At 50.7% G+C, this 20,703-nt stretch overlaps 1 protein-coding gene across 2 annotated transcripts in view; it reads right to left on the bottom strand.

The window, feature by feature from the left end:
* Positions 1 to 19,454, bottom strand: part of ACOX2 (acyl-CoA oxidase 2) — a 33,202-nt gene extending 13,748 nt beyond the window's left edge. The window contains exons 1-12 of one of the 2 annotated variants that reach the window (XM_025375888.1): positions 19,371 to 19,454; positions 17,195 to 17,445; positions 16,608 to 16,770; positions 16,242 to 16,393; positions 15,694 to 15,801; positions 13,981 to 14,100; positions 13,542 to 13,657; positions 12,759 to 12,931; positions 11,095 to 11,257; positions 8,759 to 8,949; positions 6,706 to 6,885; positions 4,718 to 4,823 (exon numbers count right to left, since the gene is read on the bottom strand). In XM_025375888.1, coding sequence (XP_025231673.1) covers positions 4,718 to 4,823; positions 6,706 to 6,885; positions 8,759 to 8,949; positions 11,095 to 11,257; positions 12,759 to 12,931; positions 13,542 to 13,657; positions 13,981 to 14,100; positions 15,694 to 15,801; positions 16,242 to 16,393; positions 16,608 to 16,770; positions 17,195 to 17,354 — 1,632 coding nt within the window. In that variant the 5' untranslated portion in view covers positions 17,355 to 17,445; positions 19,371 to 19,454. Of the gene's footprint in view, positions 1 to 4,717; positions 4,824 to 6,705; positions 6,886 to 8,758; positions 8,950 to 11,094; positions 11,258 to 12,758; positions 12,932 to 13,541; positions 13,658 to 13,980; positions 14,101 to 15,693; positions 15,802 to 16,241; positions 16,394 to 16,607; positions 16,771 to 17,194; positions 17,489 to 19,370 lie in introns of both variants that reach the window. The other variant, XM_025375889.1, reaches the window with a different exon arrangement.
* Between the last annotated feature and the right edge of the window lie 1,249 nt (positions 19,455 to 20,703).

The raw sequence follows: 20,703 nt of genomic DNA, 5'->3' as shown, positions 1-20,703 counted from the left end.
GAAACTCCATCTCAAAAAAAAAAAAAAAAAAGCTATTTGTTGTCTGCAGTGTTCAAGTCAGTGGTATGTGTGTGTGTGTGTGTGTGCACGCACACATGTGTACACCATGGGGTGAGAAAATAATGGTTCAAGATATATCCCAGCTAGAGTATAAACTCCTTAAGGTAAGCAGTGCTGTTATTTAGCTCATATGTAATGGTCTGGCTATGGCAGTTGTCAAAATAATACTTTAATACCAGCTGGCAAGTGTCCACTGCCATCAACCCTGTGAGAGCCCCTCCTGCCAGATGGACTCTGTCCCGAAGACCCCCTCCTTCTCTCCACAGCCCAGTAACTAAAGGATTAATGCTTGACCCAGCAGGAGGCCTTCAGGACCTTGCTTACCCTAGGGCTGAAGTCCATTTTGATTGGTTAGTGCCTTGTCCTACTGGTTGTAACATATTTTGAACAGACCCCATCTCATCAAGACAAGCACACATAATTATTTTGTCAGGTAGGATATATGAGTTCTATTAGGGAGAGTGAGGAAGACAGAAAGTATAAAGCAGTGCTTCTCAATTTTTTTTTTTTTTTTGAGATACAATCTCACTCTGTCACCCAGGCTGAAGTGCAGTGTTGCGATCTTGCCTCACTGCAACCTGTGTCCCACTGGGCCCAAGTGATCCTCCTGCCTCAGCCTCCCGAGTAGTTGGGACCACAGGTGCACATCACCATGCCTGGTTTTTTTTTTTTTTTTTTTTTTTGGTATTTTTAGTAGAGATGAGGGTCTTGCTATGTTGCCCACTCCTGAGCTCAAGTGATCCTCCTTCCTTGGCTTCCCAAAGTGCTGGGATTACAGGCGGAGCCTCTGGGCCTGGCCCCACTTCTCAGTTTTTTATGTGCACACAGATCACCTGGGGATCTTGTCAAAATGCAGATTCCAGGGCAAGGCCTGAGACTGCATTTCTAACAAGGTCCCCTGTGATGCCCATGCTGCTGTAGTGATTTTCAGTAGCAAGATTTAGAGTGTCTTGGGGGTTTGGCTGGGTGTGGTGGCTCACACCTGTAATCCTAGCACCTTGGGAAACTGAGGTGGGCGGATCACTTGAGGTCAGGAGTTTGAGACTAGCCTGGTCAACATGGTGAAACCCTGTCTCTACAAAAAATACAAAAATTAGCCAGGTGTGGTGGTGCACACCTGTAATTCTCGCTACTCGGGAGAGTGAGGCACGAGAATCGCTTGAACCTGGGAGGTGGAGTTTGCAGTGAGCTGAGACTGTGCCACTGAACTCCAGCCTGGGTGATGGGGTGAGATTCTATCTTAAAAAAAAAGAATGTCGGCCGGGCGTGGTGGCTCAAGCCTGTAATCCCAGCACTTTGGGAGGCCGAGACGGGTGGATCATGAGGTCAGGAGATCGAGACCATCCTGGCTAACACGGTGAAACCCCGTCTCTACTAAAAAATACAAAAAACTAGCCGGGTGAGGTGGCGGGCGCCTGTAGTCCCAGCTACTTGGGAGGCTGAGGCAGGAGAATGGCGTAAACCTGGGAGGTGGAGCTTGCAGTGAGCTGAGATCCGGCCATTGCACTCCAGCCTGGGGGACAGAGCGAGACTCTGTCTCAAAAAAAAAAAAAAAAAAAAAAAAAGAATGTCTTGGGGGTTCAAAAGAATTCACCCAGTGGGACCTGAGTTGGGGGAAAGGTCATTCCAGGCAGGGAGAACCTTATGTGCAAATAGTTGTACATTCAGGAAGCTGCAGGCAATTTAATGAGGCTGAAGTGTGGTGGTATAATGAGGTGATGGGGAACCATGGAGGTTAGGGTGGACTCATACCTGGGGCTCAGGTCAGTGAAGGGCTGTGAAGAACATGGTCGGAATTTGTTCTTTAGCTGCGCAGTGACCCGATCCATTTTCTCACTTGGAAAGAACCTGTGTTTCCTAGGAGGCCCTCACACAGGTGCTGACAACTCCACTTTGCCATTCAGACATGGTGTGCTCACAGCCATGCTGGACTTGCAGCATCTGGCTGTGGAAGGTCAGCAGATGTGCTGTGTTGCCTCTGGGGCTCCAGTAGCCTTTGTTGCTCAGACTGGGTCCAGCTTGGCAGAACTGCAGACCCACACTCCTTTTCCTGTCCTAATCTGAGAGCTGCATCCTCAAATGCTTAAGGCTCTCAGTTGAGGAGTGGAGTGATGGAGAGCTGCCCAACGGCCTGGGCCTCTGCCTTAAAAAGCAGGATGAGGATCAGAGACAGAGGTGACCTCTACGCTTTGGGGAAGGGCTGAGCCGAACTTTGGTCCCACGCTCTGAGCACAGTGAACATTATTTACATTGTGTGTGTTGGTTTAAATCTTGCCTCCTGTCTAATTTGGGGGTGGGGGTGGGATATATGCACTTACGTGCTAGCTGCCTCTAAGTTTTACTCATTTAATCTTTATCAGAGTCCTACAAAGTAGGTACTGTTATTAGCTCTATCTTGCAGATGAAGAGACTGAGGCTCTGAAATATTAAGTTTCTTCCCCAAGGTCACGGCTAGGAAGTGGTAGCAGTGAGATCCATACCAGGGCTGTATTCCTAACCCTGTGTGGCCAAAGCCACAGGAGACTGAGGCTGGATTATAATGAGGCCAGCATTTTTTCCAGTGGTCCTGGAGACTGACATCTCTTCTGGTCAGAGTCTGCATTATCGGACCAGAGCCTGACAGAGCCTAAAGGGCTCTCCCATGCCCCTTTGTCTACAGACAGGGAAGTTAAAGCCCAGAGAAGGAAGGGGCTGCTTGAGGTCACACAGAGCTGGGACCAGAATTTAGCCCATGGCTCCCCCTTGTCTACTCTTCTGTCAGTATCATCCCCGCTTCCCCCAAGTTGCAGTTATCTCTACCTGCACATTTATGGTTTCCAGATGGGGCCCAGTTGGGTGCTGAAGCTTTCTGTAGACTAAATAACCCCGCAAAGCACAGAGAGTACAGAAAGCCCTATCCATTATGACCTTGGAGACTCAGCTGGGGCACCACCTCCCCAGGAAGCTGTCAGGGACGTGTTCTTCCCTCGCAGGCTGGCTGGCTATCACCCTCCATCCCCCCAGAGTTTGTTGCTCACCTCAGTCACTCATCACACCCTTGGTGGTGTGGGAAGGGAAAGCATCTGGACTCAGCTATTTTCTACCTCTGGGACCTAACTCCTGAGTTCTCTTTCCTTACTCTTGAAGTGGAGATAATGTCAGTCTCCCTCCCAGGGCTGTGTGGATTAAATGAAGTAACCCTGGCAAGCAGCATCTGGTCCATTTGAAGGCAGGCCATAGGTTTGGAAAATGGATGAGTGGATAATGGGCAGCTGTGGTTCCTGTTTTGGTGATCCAGTGAAAGCAGGAAGCCTTGGCTCACCCTCTGTGTTGACAGGACAGTTAGCACAGCAGGGGGTGCCCCTGCTGTAGGCTGAACAGAACTGAGGGCTGCAGAGGTAATCCCAGAACCGGCGGTGTGGTGGAGGTGGTGGGTCACGTGGTGGTACTCAACGTCCAGCCTGCCCCACCAACCCTGTCCCACGAGGGCCTCTGCAGCCCTTCAGGGCTCTCCTGTTCCAAGGCTGCCATTTTCTGGGTCTGAGGCCTGAGCATTGGTGTGATCACTTTAGTTTTCCAGTTATTGGCAGTGCCAGAGTCCCAGCTGCCTAAGCTAGAACTCAGGAGTTGTTCTTACCTCTTTCCCACCCCAGCACTCTGAGGCTTGTCACTGCCTTCTTCCCCCTTAGTATCTCTGATCTCCCCACTTGTCTCCAGGCCTTCTGCCATGCTCATGGTCAGGACCACCCTCAGTCTTGGCCCAGACTTGCTCCTTTCTAACTTGCTCCCTTTCATTCCACCCCGGGCAACCTGCATGATTCTTCTAGAATGAAACTGATCACTTTACTCCACCTCCAAACAAACTCAGCAAAGGCATTGCAATGAAAACAAAACCCCAACTTTTCACAGTGGTGCAAAAGGTCAGAGGCCTTGCCTGTCTCCCCTTCTCCCCTTGTCTCAGTCCTCCTCCTTACGTCCTCCTTGAGAGATTTGCACTTCCTCCCAAGCACACCAGGATTCTTCTTGCTGACTCCTTTTGCACGCGCAGCTCCCTTTGCCTGGAAACTTTTGTCTCCAAAGCTGCCACCCCACCCTTTAGCTGGCTAATTTCAGCTTATCCTTGAAGTTGCCGCTTCTTTTGGGAAGCCTTTCTGACTCCTCCAGGTGGGCAGAAATGTGCCTGCTCTGGGATTCCGTAGCAGCCTGTATTGCCATGTCATGGTGCTTCCTTGATTGTAGCTGTGCATGGGCAGTGGCTTCACTGTTGAGCACCCACCTCAGTGCCCAGTGCAGAGTGGGTGCTCAAATATTTGCCGACTGACTATGAATTATGCACAAACACAAAACAAGTAGAAATTGAATCAGACATCCAAGGATTGCCTGTGGGGCTAAGGGGAGACTTGACCTGCTTTTCTATCTGGGAGGAAATATTTGAACAACCTGAAGCAAATCCAATAACACTGCCTCATTACCTTTTCCCCTAAGAGCTGCCAGCAAGATTGCTTTGGAGTTAAGTCCTTTAATTAAAATACCCTGGACTAAAGCCTTGGAAGTGAAATGAGGGCAGCAGCCGCTGAGGCAGAGTTGGGGAATAATGGCAGAGCCCGGATTTTCCCAGCAGGGTAGCCTGCCTGGGAAACAAAACGATCCCTTTCAGCTTCAGCTGGTGGGCGCTCACCTTAGCAGCCTGGAGGTGTATGACAGTGGTCTGGTTCCAGGCCTCGTGCTGGTCAGCTCCGGATTGCGTCAGGGTCTGTAAATGGTGCACTGAGTCCTTTATCAGTCTGAAGGCCAAAGCAAAAAAGGTTCAGCTTCCTGACTGAGTGGAAAAGACAGCTGATGGGCTTCCTGTGGTCCCTCAGAAGTAGAAATAATGCCTGTTTATTGACCACTTATGTGCTATAAAGCTAAATGATTGATACTTATTATCTCTTTAACTCTTTTAAGGGCAGGCACCCCCCAGTTTGCTATGGGGAAAACTGAGGCCCAGAGAGGTTAACTAATTTGTCCAGGGTCACACAGCTAGTAAGGAGTAGAGCCAGGATTTTGACTTGTTGTTAATCGCCATGTTATAAAGCCTCAGGGCCACAGGCCAGGAGCTGTGCCCTATTTCTAATGCAGATTCCAGCCTGACACCAGTATGTTCAGGCCTTTTTGTTGACTCTCGTCCTATGGCCTGAGCAAGGAGAATGGTTTTTCTGTAAAGGCTACAGAGGTCCATCAGTCACCTAGCCTGCTGCAGGTTCTACCCACGGGACCTAAAAACAAAAACAGAAAACCAACCTTTGTCCTGAAAACCACTAAATTAGTCATTTGCCATTTTATTAACCTTTAATCCCTTCTTATTTTCTGTTCCCTGCCCGTCCATCCATGACCCTTGGAATCTGTGTGTAAAGCAAACTGTTTATTAGGCAATATGTTTTTTGCTTTGTCAGGGAATAGATAAGCAGATGTCACATTGAGTTTCAAGCAAGGAGAAATATCATGACACTTTAATTACCTCGAGCAGCCTTATTTTCCCCTCCTCAAATCTCCCAATTGAAATGTTAGCTCTGTGAGGTCTGGGGTGTTTATCAGGCCTATTTACTGATAGGCCCCTAATGCCTGGAACAGTGCCTGCCATATTATAGGCAGTTAATAAATATTTTTGGAATAAATAAATGAATGTTCCAAGTTGCTTATGATCTTGAAATAACTATTAACCATCCCTGGGACCACAGGTTGGGATATAAGGCCTCTTATTATATACTGAAAACATGTTTTTCCAGTTTGTTTTTGGTGTTTCATTTTTATTTTTTTATTAAATGTTTTCTATGTTTGGTAGAGGTGGGGTTTCACCATGTTGCCCAAGCTGGTCTCAAACTCCTGAGCTCAAGCAATCCTCCCACCTCGACCTCCCAAAGTGCTGGAATTACTGGTGTGAGCCACCATGCCCAGCCTGTTTTTGCTGTTTTAATTTGGGGCAGGGTTCAGAAGATTTCCTTTTTAGGTAGTTAAACCTCCATGTTTTCCACGGTGGTATCTGTGTTTGGTCAGGACCTCTCTATTCCCAGCCCCTGGCATATTTAGTCATTCCTAACACAGAGTAGGTACTGAACAGTATTTGTTGAATGACAGAATGGATGAGTCCTTGGCTTTGTCCATGTTCCCTAGAGCCTACTAGACCCTGGAAATAAATGAATTCTATTCTGTGGTGTTGTCATATTTTCAAAAATTATTTTTATATTATGGGATATTTCAAACATACAAGTGAGTATTGCTTTATTTATTGATATTTGCATATCAATACATTTGTAGCATTTACATGTGGTACATTCCTTGTATTGCAAATCACCATAGGACCTTAGAGATTCAAAAAATATCTCACAGTAGTAGAAGGACATCACACCTCTGGGCCACCAGAGGTGGCCAGGATGGGGAAGTGATGGGGATCCATGGCTTCTACTACTGTGACCAGGATGGGGAAGTGATGGGGATCCATGGCTGATGCGGGGGACTTCCCCTCTCTCTCCCATGGTGGCAGGGACTGAGAGAATGGGGGAGGCTAGGCATGGGGTGGCTTTTTAGAACTGAATCCACGAATGTCCACCCAACCAATCCAAAGGCCCTAGTGTGGCATGGAGCCTGTCCCCAGGTGGGATGGCTGCTTTCTCAGCACTGGCTTACCTTGCTGCCACGTGTGCCCAGGCCGTGGTGTAGAGCTCCGGGCAGAGGAAGTCGGCTGCCCTCTGGGCTGGACACCTGGCCAGGTCAGGTGTGGCGAGATACGCGACAGATGGAGGGAGAGATCTCTGTGGCGTGGAGCCAGGGGACATCTGAGTCTGCAGGTAGCTCTTCACCAGAAACCTGGGGGGTGGAAGGGGAGGCAGGTGAGAGGGCAGAGACTCTGCAGGACAGCCCAGCACCCCTCACTCCGAGGCAGGCGAGTTCATGCTGGGTTCCAGCCTTCCCGTGGGAGAGCCAGGTCACCGGGCCTCCACCTGGCCTCCCTCCTGAGGATTCCCCCTTGGGCCATTCTGCCTTGAGGCCTGCAGTCAGGCACACCCCGGGAAACTGTAGAGCCGGGCCAGACACTCTCAGATCCTGAACAGAAACCCTTCTGTGATCTGAGCAAACAGAATTTTCCATCAGAATACTGCGATTTTGGGATTTATAATGACTTGTACAGTGACTGGGTGGAAATTAAATTTTCTTAGCTGAAAAAAGAAGGATAGAGGCAAGAATGCTAACAGGAGTAGGAGGATTATAGGTGACTCTCAACTGCTGCTTTAGGATAATCCAGTGGTTACAGGTTCTGGGCTTAGACAGCCCTGGATTCCCATACAGCCTCGCTGAGACCTGTATGATGAACGAAGCATCACCTCCCAAGTCATGGTTTCTCTGGCTCTAGGTGGGAGGAGAGTTCTCATCTGATTGAGGGTTTGTGAAACGGAATGAGATGATATTTGTAGAGTGCTTAGCACAGTGCAGAGTACATAATATGTGCTATTGTATTCCTTTCCTAATTTGGAAAAAAATCAAGGGACGTTATACATTTTTAAAAACACAATAAATGTTGTTTTTCATATTTGCCAGTGAACTTCTTTCTCCTTGCATAGGGAAGCATTTGCCCTGTTTGGTCACCTGAGAGTAGGTGAGGATGAGGCTCTGTCAGCCTCCAGGGTCCACAGACCTAAGAGGGATGAAAAGAAATCGCTTGTGTGGAGGAGGCTGACTTGGCCATTGCTTGGAGCCTCTGTGTGCAGGCTCTGCACCAAGCCTAGGCGATGCTAAAGTGAGCAAGGTAGGGGTAGTCCCTGCCCTCAGGGAGCTCCTAGTCTAGTTGGAGAGTAGAGCTAAAAAGGTGAACAAAAAAATGAGACGACGATAGATTGTGAAACTGCTCCAAAGGAAACAAGGCCATGTTGGGTGGGAGGGGATCAAATGCAAAGGCCTCCTGGACAGAAAGAGGTGTGTGGCTGGCAGAAGTGAGCAGAGGTGGCTGGGTGTGGTGGCTTGTGCCTGTAATCCCAGCACTTTGGGAGGCTAAGGCAGGTGGATCACCTAAGGTCAGGAGTTGGAGAGCAGCCTGGCCAACATGGAGAAACCCCATCTCTACTAAAAATACAAAAATTAGCCGGGCATGGTGGTGTATAGTCCTAGCTACTGCGGAGTTTGAGACAGGAGAATTGCTTGAACCCAGGAGGCGGAGGTTGCAGTGAGCCGAGATTGCACCACTGCAGTCCAGCCTGGGTGACAGAGTGAGACTCCATCTCAAAAAAAAAAAAAAAAAAACAAAACAGAAAGAGTGGAAGTGAGCAGAGGCAGGAGGTGGTGAGAGCATCATGGACAGGGAGGCAGGGGTCAGGTCACACAGACGTTGCAGGCCACAGCATAGAATATGTCTTTTTCCTATGAGCACTGGGAAGCCATTGAAGAATTTCAAACCAGAGAAAAATGTGACCTTCCCTAGGCTCTGAAAAGATCCCTCCGGTTGCCTGTGGAGAAGCAGGACAGGACAGAAGCAAGAGACCAGGGAGGGGTCTGAGGCTGTGGTGGAGGTGAGAGAAGATGGTGGCCTAGAAGTGGATAGCTGAGTCATACTGGGGAATTGGACAGCTCCCAAGTGGCACTTCCCAAAGCCTGCTCCCTTTATGGGCATCAGACAAAACCCTCCACCCAACAAGCTTGGTGGGTCCCCAAGGGCTTGGGCAAAGGCCTGGGTCAGCCTGGACCTTACCTGGCCACCTGCAGGTAGAGCACTGTGTTCTCACCCTCATAGGTGCAGGAGGCCGACAATTTGGTGACCAGTGATGGCAGGCCACTCAGCTTTGAGTAGCCGTGTCCGCCACAGGCCCTGCGGCAGATCTCAGCTCCCTGAGTGCAGAATTCCGACATCATGGCCTTCATGCCTGTGCTCAGTGCGTGGAGCTGTGAGAACATGGAGGGGGGTTGGGGGGTGTAAGGGGGCCCCTACCATGGGGACCAACCCTGTGCACCACTTACTGAGCATCTACTGCATGCCCAGCTCAACTCTGAGGTAAGAAGTGTTTCCTCTGCTCACAACTTATTCTGAATGAGAAGGCGGGTACTCAGCTTATGTGACTCACCCAGAGGCACACAATTAGGCAGTGTAGCTGTAGGGGCATAAGAGCAAAGGAAAACCTGGCCTGGCCAGTGTCTCCAGGATTGGGAAGAGGGTGCTGCCTGGATTGGGCCCACAAGCCTCCAGGAGTTACAGATTTTGCCGGCATGGGTTTTAGAAAGCCCGCCTGTGAGGACGGGTGTCCACTGTAAGCCCACTTACTGGGTTGTTGAAGGGTGACAGGGTCTGAATGTGTCCACCTAAAATTCTTATTTAGAAATCCTAGTCCCCAAGGGTTAGGGCTAGGATTAGGAGGTATTGATGATTAGGAGCTAGGAATAGGAGGTATTATGATGGTAGTAGGAGGTGGGGCCTTCTGGAGGTGATTAGGTCATGAGGGTGTAGCCTTCGTGAATGGAATCAGTACCCTCATGACAGAGGCTGCTTCTGGCTGGGTGTGGTGGCTCACACCTGCAATCCCAGCACTTTGGGAGGCCGAGACAGGTGGATCACGAGGTGAGGAAATCGAGACCATCCTGGCCAATACAGTGAAACCCCGTCTCTACTAAAAATACAAAAATTAGCCGGGCATGGTGGCGGGCACCTGTAATCCCACCTACTCAGGAGGCTGAGGCAGGAGAATCTCTTGAACCCGGGAGGCGGAGGTTGCGGTGAGCCGAGATTGCACCACTGCACGCCAGCCTGGGTGACAGAGTGAAGCTCTGTCTCAGGAAAAAAATAAAATAAAACAAAAAGAAAGAAAGAGGTTGCTTCTACCATACGAGGGCACAGCAAAAAGACAGCAGTCCATGAACCAGGAAGCAGGCCCTCACCTGACACCAAATGCACTAGTGCCTTGACCTTGGACTTCCCAGCCTCCAGAACTGTGAGAAATAAATTTGTTTTTCTTTTTTTAGACAAGGTCTCACTCTGCTGCTCAGGCTGGACTGGATGGAGTGCAGTGGCACAATCACAGCTCCTGCATCCTTGAACTCCTGGGCCCAAGGAATCCTCCCACCTCAGCCTCCAAAGTAGTAGTTGGGACTACAGGTGTGTGCTACCACAACTGACTAATTTTTCAATTTTTTTTTTTTTTTTTGTGGAGATGGGGGTTTCACCATCCTGCTCAGGCTGGTCTTAAACTCCTGGGCTCAAGCAATCTTTCTGCCCTGGCCTCCCAAAGTGCTGAGATTACAGGTGTGAGTCACCATGCTGGGCCAGTTTCTGTTGTTTATAAACCACCGCTTTATGGTATTTTGTTACAGCAGCCTCAACAGAGAGAGAGGCTGCCAGGCAGCAGGCCTAGTTTGAGATTTTGGTTCTTGAAGCCCCTGCCTATCTTTGGAGTTTTCAAGTCCTTGGGAGGAAAGTTGTGTCCCCTGATCTCTCTGTGCCTCAATTGCAGCTGAAAGGGTTAATGAGCAGGGCTTATAAAGCATGGTGCCTGGACAGACTGAATCTTACTATATATGTAAGATTTACTTGAGACCTGTGAGCCAGATGTGTTTAGGAATCAGAGTAACTTTTGAATTGTAGAGAGGCCAAGTGGCATTTAAGGTACATTTTATATAATAGCCCAGTGGGGTTTGGGGCGGCTTTAGGGATTAAACACATTAATAATTTTCTCGCAAAATGTATTCACACTCAGAAGGATAAATCAGGTCAGTTCAGGTCAAACTGTGCCACCAAATGAGTTCCAAACGACTGTTTTTCAGAGCTTTTTGGGTTTCAAATACACATCGGGGTTGTGGACTTGTGTTCTCTACACTAGATGTGATTGTTTTCTCTTAGCATGTTTGTAGCTCTCTGGGGGCCAGTTGTGGGTAAATTTATATATCAGGGTGCCATTCACCCAGACGCCCTGGGATGCTGAAAGCTGGGAGGGGTGGGGGTGGGGAGTGCCCGCGGGGATGGGGCTGTGGCTGTTCCCCAGTGAGTGGAGCAATCTTAGCTGCCCTCCCAGCGCCTGCCCCTCTGCAGACAGCAGGTACCTCAGGCAGCAAGCTGAAGTCTCTGTTCAGAATGGCAGTGTAGGCGTGCTGGAAGAACTCCAAGAGGCTGACTGCCAGGAAATGGAAGGCATAACTGATGGCCAGCTGAGGAAAGAGTTTCTGCTGCTGCGTCTGGTAGTCCAGGACCTTTGCCTCTGGGTCACTGAAGGGAAAAGAACCGGAAGATTTAATCACTACGTGCCATGTCCACCTTCCCCTATCCCTGACACCATAAAAACCTTAAAAACAGACAGTTCCTTAGAACTGATTGCAGAACTTGAACTGACACGAGGCTGTTGATAATCCTTTAAAAATCCCATCTAACATGAACATCCATCCACACATTTCACTGCAGGAATATTGACACGTTTGTTGGTGGGTACTGCCTCTTGTTATGGGAGGCTTATAGAATTCCAGCATATACACGGTATTATCCTAAAACCTGAAAAGTTCTGAGATTCCAACGTGCCTGGTCCCAAGATTTCAGGTGAAGAGTTGTGGCCGTGCACCCGTGATGATTTGAACCTGTGACTCCACTGCCCGTGTGCACTTGCTGCGTGCTAAGGAATACATCAAGCCTAAACAATAACTCTTAGAATGTAAACTCGGGTTCAATGGAACCCCAAGGAAGGGACTGTGTCTGCCTTATCCACTGCTATGTCCTCAGTGCCTGAGACTATGTCCAGCACTTACGAGCTCACAGTAACTGGATTGAAAGAGGGTGTGATTACAAGAAGCCTCCTCTCTGGACAGCAGCTGCTCACCTGGCGCATCTTTCTCATGACCACCCTAGGGACACTTCTGCAGCCCAGATAAATGGGCCTCGGGCAGGATAGCAGCAGAAGCCCCTTCTTCCCAGTGGCCCTCTCCTGCAGAGAACTCTCGCAGCCCAGACTCCGAAGCCCAGGCCAGGCGAGGGCGCTGTGAGCTTGCCAGAGGAAAGGATCCTGGGCTGAGGGCCTAATGCACCTTACTGCATTTCACCCTCCACACCACCCTGAAAGGCCGCTTCTGCCACACCCATTTTGTAGCTGAGGAAGCTGAGGGATGAAGTGAAATGGCCAAGCTGAGTGTTCACAGAGGGTTCAGTCAGCCCTTGCTGTTCTGTGCTGTGGGGTGGAGGGAGTGGTAGCAACACAACCAATTACAACAAAAGGGATCCAGACATAGACATACCAGTCAGATGCTGACAGCACAGCTGGACAGAACGAGTTCAGCCACACACAATCGATATGACATTGGATTTTGCTAGGCTCAGCCTGACAGAATCAACTCAGCCAGCCACAGTCTGACGCAGCTGGCAACTGACTGACCCAGACCCGTCCAAACCCTCACAGCCACACAGAACACAGCCGGACTCGGACAGACACAGAGTCAGACAGACCTGGTGCTACAGGGCCAAAGGCACGATCACACAGAGCCCAAGGGGTCCAGGCACTGAGGATGCAGGTTAGGCCAACTGGTCAGCCCTGTTAGAGGGAGCCAGAGAGACCTCTCTGACATGCCCAGATGGGGCCAGGCCTGTGTAGATTGTGTGTGTGTGTGTGTGGTGGGTGGCAGTGCCTGCTCCCAGCGCTCTGGCTCTGGCAGAAGAGTGTCGGGGGAGGCACTGTGGGACCAAGAGGCAACATATCTGTGGTAGTCAGTCACTGGGCACCCCTTGCCTGGGCCGGAGCTGGGATTGGCGGCGGATGACTGAGTAGCGCATGGCGATGACACAGGCCTTCTGCAGTGTAGGGAGGACCTCCCCTAACAGCAGCTCCACCCGCACCACCACCATGGGAAGGTAGTTGCTCTGTGCTGTCCCGAGTTTGATGTATGTGCCATCTGGCAAGACCTGTGTGGAACAAGGACGGGCACAAGGTCTGAGCCAAGGCTCCCCAGGATGCCCCTGCTTCCCCAGAGCTGTGGGGCTCCACACAGGGAGGGTGCTTCTCCCCTCAACTGGCGCATCTGGGGTTGGAATGTTAAAATACCAGGCCATTTCCCCAAGTGCCCTGCTTCACAGCGCCTCTCCTGGGACACCCCAGACTGCCCCACAACCCATAACTAAAGGGGTGATGCCTGGCAGAGTTGGGACCGCCAGAACTCCTGCTGGCATTCTGGCTGGTATCTGCTGGGCGACTGGCTGTGTCAGGCCTCACCGTGGGTAAATATTACGCAGATCACCTCAGCTCTATCCTCTCCTGGGGCTGCCGCTCCACCCCACGACTGCTCCGTCAGCCTATGTGACGAGCATTTCTGCATGAGAAGTCGGAGGCTCTGTGTCCAAGATCATACTGCTCCTAAGCAGGGTTCACCCCAGTCTGTGGGACATCAGAGCCTCTCTTGGGGGAGGAGGTTATGTGGCCCAAACTCAGCTCTATGGAGGACCCAGACCCAGTCTGCACAAAGTGCAGGTCCCCTCTCCGGGAAGTACAAGTCCCCGTCCTCCCCAGACCTGTAACCTGTGCAAAGCGACTCAGCATGTTCTCCCTGGGGACCCGCACATGGTTCAGCTGCAGGAAGCCGTTGTCCATTTGATCAAAGTCCATCTTGGGCCCGATGTCCCCAACGATGATTCCTTGAAGGAGATGGAGATGAGGACACCTATCAGTTGAGAGACTGCTTGTTATGTGGCAGGTATCACACACACATTCCAAGTCACAGCAGCCTGTGACCCTGGGGTTATTGTACCTATTTTGCAGGTGAACAAGCTGAGGTCAGACAGATGCTAAATCTTGCTCAAGTTCACCTCACCAGTTAGCACCAAGTCTGTCCAGCTGGACCTCTCTGCCCAAGGGAGACATGTCTTAGCTACTCCTGTGGCCCTCTGGGGCCCCAGGTCAGGGAGGCCACCTGGGCTCTCCTCCTGGCGGGGTCCTTGAGGGAGCATTATGGGCTCACCTGGCAGTGGGGTATGGTCCCGAAGACTCCGGATTGGCACAATAAAAGCGTGCATGCCCCGCCGGGCTCCTGAGCAGACCAGCTGGGCTTGGACCAGGGCATGGGTGGCTGACCGTCCCACTGAGGGCAGAGAGAGGAGAGGCCCGTCACAGGAAGACCTGCGCATTGCTTTTCCCAACCCAGCCTCCTGGGGCTGGGGTTTTGGATGGGTACCTCTGGGGCCCTGAAAAGTCATTGATCAAAGAGAGGGGGGATTGCCCCCAAAGAACCAAGCAAACTTAGCAGTGACTTGGCAAAGGCACTGTGAAATGATTCAGCTTTTTTTTTGCCCCCCACCCCCCAACTATTAATGAATTACTCTGTCATCAACCTTATAACAATGAATACAGATAATTATCGTTTATCAAAATCCAGGCGGCGCTAGACCCTGTGATAGATGCTTTCCAGTTCTCTCAGGGGAGAGAGGATGATGAGTCCCATTTTCCAGATAAGGAAACAGGCTCAGAGAGTAGAGTGACGCACTGAAGGTCACTGGCCTGGAGGGGCAGAGCTAGGATTCATCTGTACCCTGGTCTATCTGATCTTAAAGGGTGGTTTCTTTTGTCTTCATTTTTGACAGTAGTCATTTATTTTCTATCTCTCTTTCTCTCGTCACTCTCTCATCTCTCTCTCTTTCTTTTTTGAGACAGAGTCTTGCTCTTTCGCCAGGCTGGAGTTCAATGGTGTGAACTCAGCTCACTGCAACCTCCGCCTCCCAGGTTCAAGCAATTCTCCTGTTTCAGCCCCCCGAGTAGGTGGGACTACAGACACCCGCCACCACACACGGCTAATTTTTGTATTTTTAGTAGAGATGAGGTTTCACCATATTGGTCAGGCTGGTCTCAAACTCCTGACCTCAGGTGATCCATTCACCTTGGCCTCCCCAAGCGCTGGGATTACAGGCATGGGCCACCGCACCTGGCTCATGTCTCTCTATTATGTCTCTGGTCTCTGCCTCTGTCTTCCTCTGTCTGTGTGTCTCTCATCTCTGTCACTCTCCTGCTTTAGTTGGACTCAGCATATTTGTTTTAATTTTTTCCACACAAGGTGTGGGTCCCCAAGTGCCACAGGTGTGTCCTGGGAGGTGAAATTCTCAAGTTTGAGGAAGGGGAAATCCCTCCTTGGGGCCTGGTAAATCACCGAGCCTCAGGGACACTTGATGTGGCCGCCACCTGGTGGCCACAGCGGGAGGTACGGCGTTGGTGGCTTGATGGGGGCTGGTGGTGGGTGTGAGCCTTTCTGGGTGTCTGCAGCAGGGGCAGACAGGCGTGCTCTTTCCACCGTCTCATCACAGGGCCTGTGCTCTGGCTGGCGGCAAGCTCTACCAATAACTCAGGAGATGAGAGGAGATGTGAGGAGTGCCTGGGACTAGACCAAGTGTGTGTGTGTTTGTGTGTGTGTGTGAGTGTGAGGCCTTGTCTCTCATGGATTGTCTCCTCTATTTCAAAGTTCCTTTGGGGACTTTCCAGCCACTCACTAATGAAATGTTTAACATCCCACCTATTTTACAGAGTGAGAACCTGAGGCTCAGGGAGGTGAACTGACTTGCCCAAGGTCAGTAGCCTAGAACAGAAAATCAATCTGAGGTCTGTTGAACCTCAAAGCCAGTGCTACTCTGCCCTCCAATATTTCTATCTGGGGAGAGATAAGGAAGGGGGTTGGATGGATACTCACGGTCTCCAGGCCACCATTTGGTGGCAGTCAGCGTGGGGCTGTGTATCACAAACTCCTGGGTGGCTGCGTCATAGGTGGCTTCAGTCTCCAGGCCCTGAAGATATGTCCCTTAGGATCAAGGAGGGATGTTAGAATTGGCCCAAGGTGGGGTTCTTACCTGGGAAGCTGCTTCTAGGTGGGCCTGAACTCTTAGGCATCAGTGCGGTACCGAGTGGGGCTCAGCTCCCAGCTGTACGTGCAGGCAGTTCTCCCCTTTCATTTGTGGGCCGTGTGGGGGTCACACAGTCCCCTATAGCCAGTCTGTGACAAGGGATGGCTGCTGATGTTTCCAGAAGGAATGACTTGCCCCACTGGGAGCTCACACAATATGTGCAAATTAGAAGGCAGCATCCCTTCCTCCAGACCCTTGACTGCCATCTGCTGGAATGTTTTCATATTAAACATATGTCCCTCGAAGCATATGAACCTGTGACTACCGAGATGTAAATGGACCCTCTGGAGTTTTGCAGTGCACAACCTAAACACCACATGCAGCAGCCCTGGCTCACCATGTCCCAGCTCTGTCTGTGCATACGTTGCGATGATCTGGATGTTTTTGCAGAGTGGGTCCCATTTGGCAATCTGTTCCTCTGAGCCCAGGCTCCTGAGGGCTTTCAGGAAGACTCTGTGTATATTTAAAGCCACATCTCCAGAAAGGGCTCTGTTGGGGAGAGATGCTGTAGTTGAGTAGCCTATTGGAGACGGGGGCCCAGGTACCCCCTGCCTGAGCAGAGTACAGGAGATAAAGGGCACCTGGCATCCTGCTTTCCCAACAAGTCTTCCCTTTGTTGGGGGAAATGGCTCATGGGGCTGGGGGGTTTCCAGGTGATCCCAGGTGGATCCCTCTCTAGTGGGGCTGCCCCAGGAGTGAGCACCTGTAAGCATAGCCTAATTCACGACCATCTTCCAACCAACCCAGGCGCTGTGCTATCAACCGGATGTGGAATGCCCTCCGCATGGCAGCCTTATAACGCTCATTCTGGGTCATGAAATAATTGTCCTTACGGCTAAACTCTGGGTAACTGTGGATGATGCTCTCTGCAGAGACAGAGAATAGAGGGCTTAGGGACCTGGGTGAGGTTTCTGGCACCTTCAAATCTTCTTACCCACTTGCTTCATGGATCTGGAAAGGAAGTCAGACATTATTGTTATTTTACAGATGACAAAACTGAGGACCAAGGTGGGAAAGTGAATTGCCCAAGGTTACAAAGCTATGCAGTGGCAGAATTTCAGGACCAGAATCCAGGTCTTCTGCTGCCTAGGACTCTTCTATCCCCCAGGTGGGCTCAGGCAATATTGACATGTGAAGATTGTCTTTACAGTTCAAAGGAATGAATCTCTAACAGTGGAATTTCAAGGCAAAGTTTGTTATTTGAAAGCAGGACTGCTAATGAAGGAGACTCTTCTTACAAGAGAAGCATGGGGCATAAAGCAGATGTCCTATTCCCCAGCTTCCCCTTACCAACTTTCCTCCGGAGAGCAGTGTTCTGGGCACCTCCATCAAGGATGTTGGTGAGCCGTTCCACGTCAAAGGACTGCATATACCTCTCGCTCTCCATGTCGGGGTGCATTTGCCTGCTCCAGGTATCCCCCAATGACACTCGGTGCACTGGGCTGCCCATCCTATCCTGGATCTGTCTGGTGACTGAGGTGAAACACTTCCAACCCGGCTGCTCTGAGGGTCTGCTCTCAGTGTTGGTCAGTGCAAAGAACCTGTGTGCAAGAGGAACTGCCTAGGGCTGGGTGTCAGCCAGGGCTGGTTGGTAGAAGAAAGACATCCCTAAGTACCTGAATCCCACTCCACCTCCACACTCTCCCTGTGGATGCTGGCTGTGGACCAGGCACTGTGTGCATGGTAGGCATGGTATGCAGTCATTGCTTGGTACATGTCTGTTCAATACTTGTTAAATAAGATTGAACAGGGCCTGACCCCAAAGATTGGGCTCTATCCACTGCAGTTCGTGTTACATGAGTTGCCTAGGGAAATCTTCACAAAAAAGTCAGTGAAGGTTACACCTGAAGAAAATAATCCTGGAGAGGCTGAGTGGCCCCTAGCCACACAGCTGGAGACGGCCAGGAGTTGGATGGGGTCTGACCACAAAGCACATGCCTTGTCCATACTACAGCTCCACTGTGGAGGATTACTGAGGGCACCTTGGTCTCATTCAGCTGCTCATAAGTTCTAGGATCATTCAGCCCCATTTCTATGAGCCCTGCAGGTGTATTGTGGAACTGAAAGGAGGAAACCTGCTCCCTGACTGTGAAGTGTTCCCCTAGAACCCCTGAGTGTCTTTCACACCCAGGTTGGGCCCTATCTCCTCCATGGCAAATGCTTGGCCTCTGAGAAGCCCCTATTCCTCCACAGTGAGGGAACCATAAGGTGCAGTTCATCCTATTTCACAAGTCTCTTGAGTCCATCTGCTCCTTGCTATCTCTTTGGCTAGCATCCAGGCCACTGTCATCTCTTACTTGGCCTCAGTGTCCCTTTTATCTGTTCTCCCAGCTGCCAGGTGGACTCTTGAACTGCAGATCACATTGTTTTCCTCTCCTGCTTGGAATCTGCTCCTTGGGGCCCACTGTTAGTGGAACGGAGTCCTTGCTGTGTCTACCCACCTCCCACTCCACTCGCCTCTCTCCTATGTCAACTAACTGCCACATCATCCCTGGCCTCCACTCACTCTCTTCCTACCCTTTGCCCCTGCTGTTCTCTCCGAACAAGGTTCAGCTCCCTGGTCCCCGGAGTGCTCTAGGGTTAGGGACAAGTTCTTATTTGCTTACATGTTCCTCCCACAAGGCCTGGGAGGCCAGCTCTACATTTCCTAGCTTGCAGCAGGCATGCTGTAAATCTTTCCCGCAGTCTGCCATGCTTTTGATTGCCCTTCCTTCCTGACCTCAACCTGACAGATGCACTGCAGTTATTACCATTTTATGGGGAGGATGTGGGCCTTGGAAAGGGAGGAGACTTTATAAGATCATGCAGCCACATGTAGCAAGTGAAATTCATATGCAGGCTTTCAAACCAATACCCCTAGCAGGGCTGTGGGGGTGCTGGTAAGGGCTCCATCCTCTGCCCCCTGGAGTCCTGCAAGCGCACCTAGTGTGGCTCCTCTCTTCCTGCCTCACCTCTTTTCCTTGCTCTGTTGCCACTACCTCCTTGCTGTTCTGAATGCTCCAGCCCTCCCTGCCACTGCCAGCTTTTGCCGGGGTAGCTCCCTCTGCCCAGAACACCCTTTCTTCAAATGTCACCAGGGCTGTTTGCGTTGAACCTCGTTTAACCTTAAAGAGGCCACTGTCTTTAAAACCAAGCCACCTCCCCCAGCATTCCCTGTCCTCCTCACTCTGCTCTCCTTTTTCTCTTTTCACTTACTCTCTTCTGACATTTGAGATCATTTACTAATGTCATATGTTTTTTGTTTACTTCCATCTCCCTGCTAGTAACACAGAAACTGCAAGAGGGCCAGGATCTTTGTCACTGTCCCGCTGTGACCCTAACACTTAGTGCAGGGCCTGGTTTGCAGGAGGTGCCCAGTGAAGAAAGCCTTGCTCAGGGTCTCTCGGAGCTGCAGACAGGGTCATCACGAGGGCGACTCTGTCCTCTGGGGTCTCCCAGTCCCTCCCCACCCGAAAGCCTGGCTCACCTGGCTCCCCTCTGTCCTGTGTCTGCACTGTAGGCCGGGCTGGCCTCTCCCCGGCTGTAGGCCACAGCCTCTCACAGGCTTGTGGTCCTGCCCTTCTCTCCTCCCACAGAGGGGCTGGAACACAGGAGCGGAGAGCCCTGCTTGGCCAGCACTCTGCCTGTCCCGGAGTGCAGAGCTCCCCTCCCTCCTCCCTCTCTTCCTGCATGGGTGTGACCTCTGTGCCAGTTGCTGGGGCTGCTCTGGGAGGACTGCTGGGAGGTTGGAACCCTTCCTTCTCAAAGCCAGGGATTCCTTTGACACTACTTGTACCAAAAAGCTGTGTACCCCAGCAGTGTTTCCAAAGTGATATCCTGGTCTTCACTGATCTTTCACTGTGTGCCCTTCAGGGACTCAAGCTGTTAATATCACACGAGCTTAATAGGCTCCCCTCAGATGGTCCTCATGTGAAAGGATTGCTCTGTAAGGTGTATGTTTTTCCTCTCTTCCCATGTTTCTGCTCTAAAATATGGCTTGTCTTATGCTTAGCATCCCCTGACATTCCCTGGAAAAATATTTGTGGCGCATCCATCTGTAGTGTGTGGGATCCAGATGGGAGCTGGGTCTTAGTGAGAGGAATGAGAGGCTTAGAGGTTCCCTCCCTGCATAACCACCCTGGAAAGTCAGATGCGGCTCCTCATTTTGCAGGTAAGGAAACAAGCTCAGGGAAGGGATGTCACCTTGTTTAGGTTTGCACAATAAGTAGATTACGTAACACATTTGTGTAAGATTGGGAAAGAAATCAGGGGACCACTAGGAGATCAAGGCTCCTGTTCTGGCAGGACTTCTGAGCTATTTTGACCCTGAGCAGGTGTACTCCCTTTCTGGGCCTTGGCCCCCCTGTAATGCAAGGTATTTGCTCCGTAAGGAGCCTCACAGCACCCCATCATATCGCCAAGGTAATGTCTAGCTTGTGTCTGCAGGAAGAGGCAGGACCTGTGGCCCAAGCTTTGCAACTTATTACCTAGCAGGTCCTTCTGGAGCTGTGGGGCTCAGAATCCTGGCAGTCCCCATTGCTGTGGGCAGTGGTTTCAGGGAAGGTGGTCTTGGCCCCACTGTTTGGAGGTGAAAGTTCTTACTTCCAACTGGACTCATCTCTGTCAAGGATTTATGCTATGGGAATGACTTAGTTATTCTCTGCCATAGAGAAAGGCTTGGATTGCAGGAAGTGCCCAGTGAAGAAAGCCTTGCTCAGGGGCTCTTGGAGCAAGGCTTTTTAATAAACTCTCCATGTTTACATTGTTTTCTTTTTTTTTTTTTTTTTTTTTTTTTTTTTTTTTTTTTTTTTTTTTTTTGA

Source organism: Theropithecus gelada, chromosome 2 (assembly GCF_003255815.1).
Source record: "Theropithecus gelada isolate Dixy chromosome 2, Tgel_1.0, whole genome shotgun sequence".
In the NCBI taxonomy this organism is placed as follows: domain Eukaryota; kingdom Metazoa; phylum Chordata; class Mammalia; order Primates; family Cercopithecidae; genus Theropithecus; species Theropithecus gelada.
The sequence above is the reverse complement of the archived record's forward strand: the minus strand, read 5'-3'. Positions and strand labels throughout refer to the sequence as shown.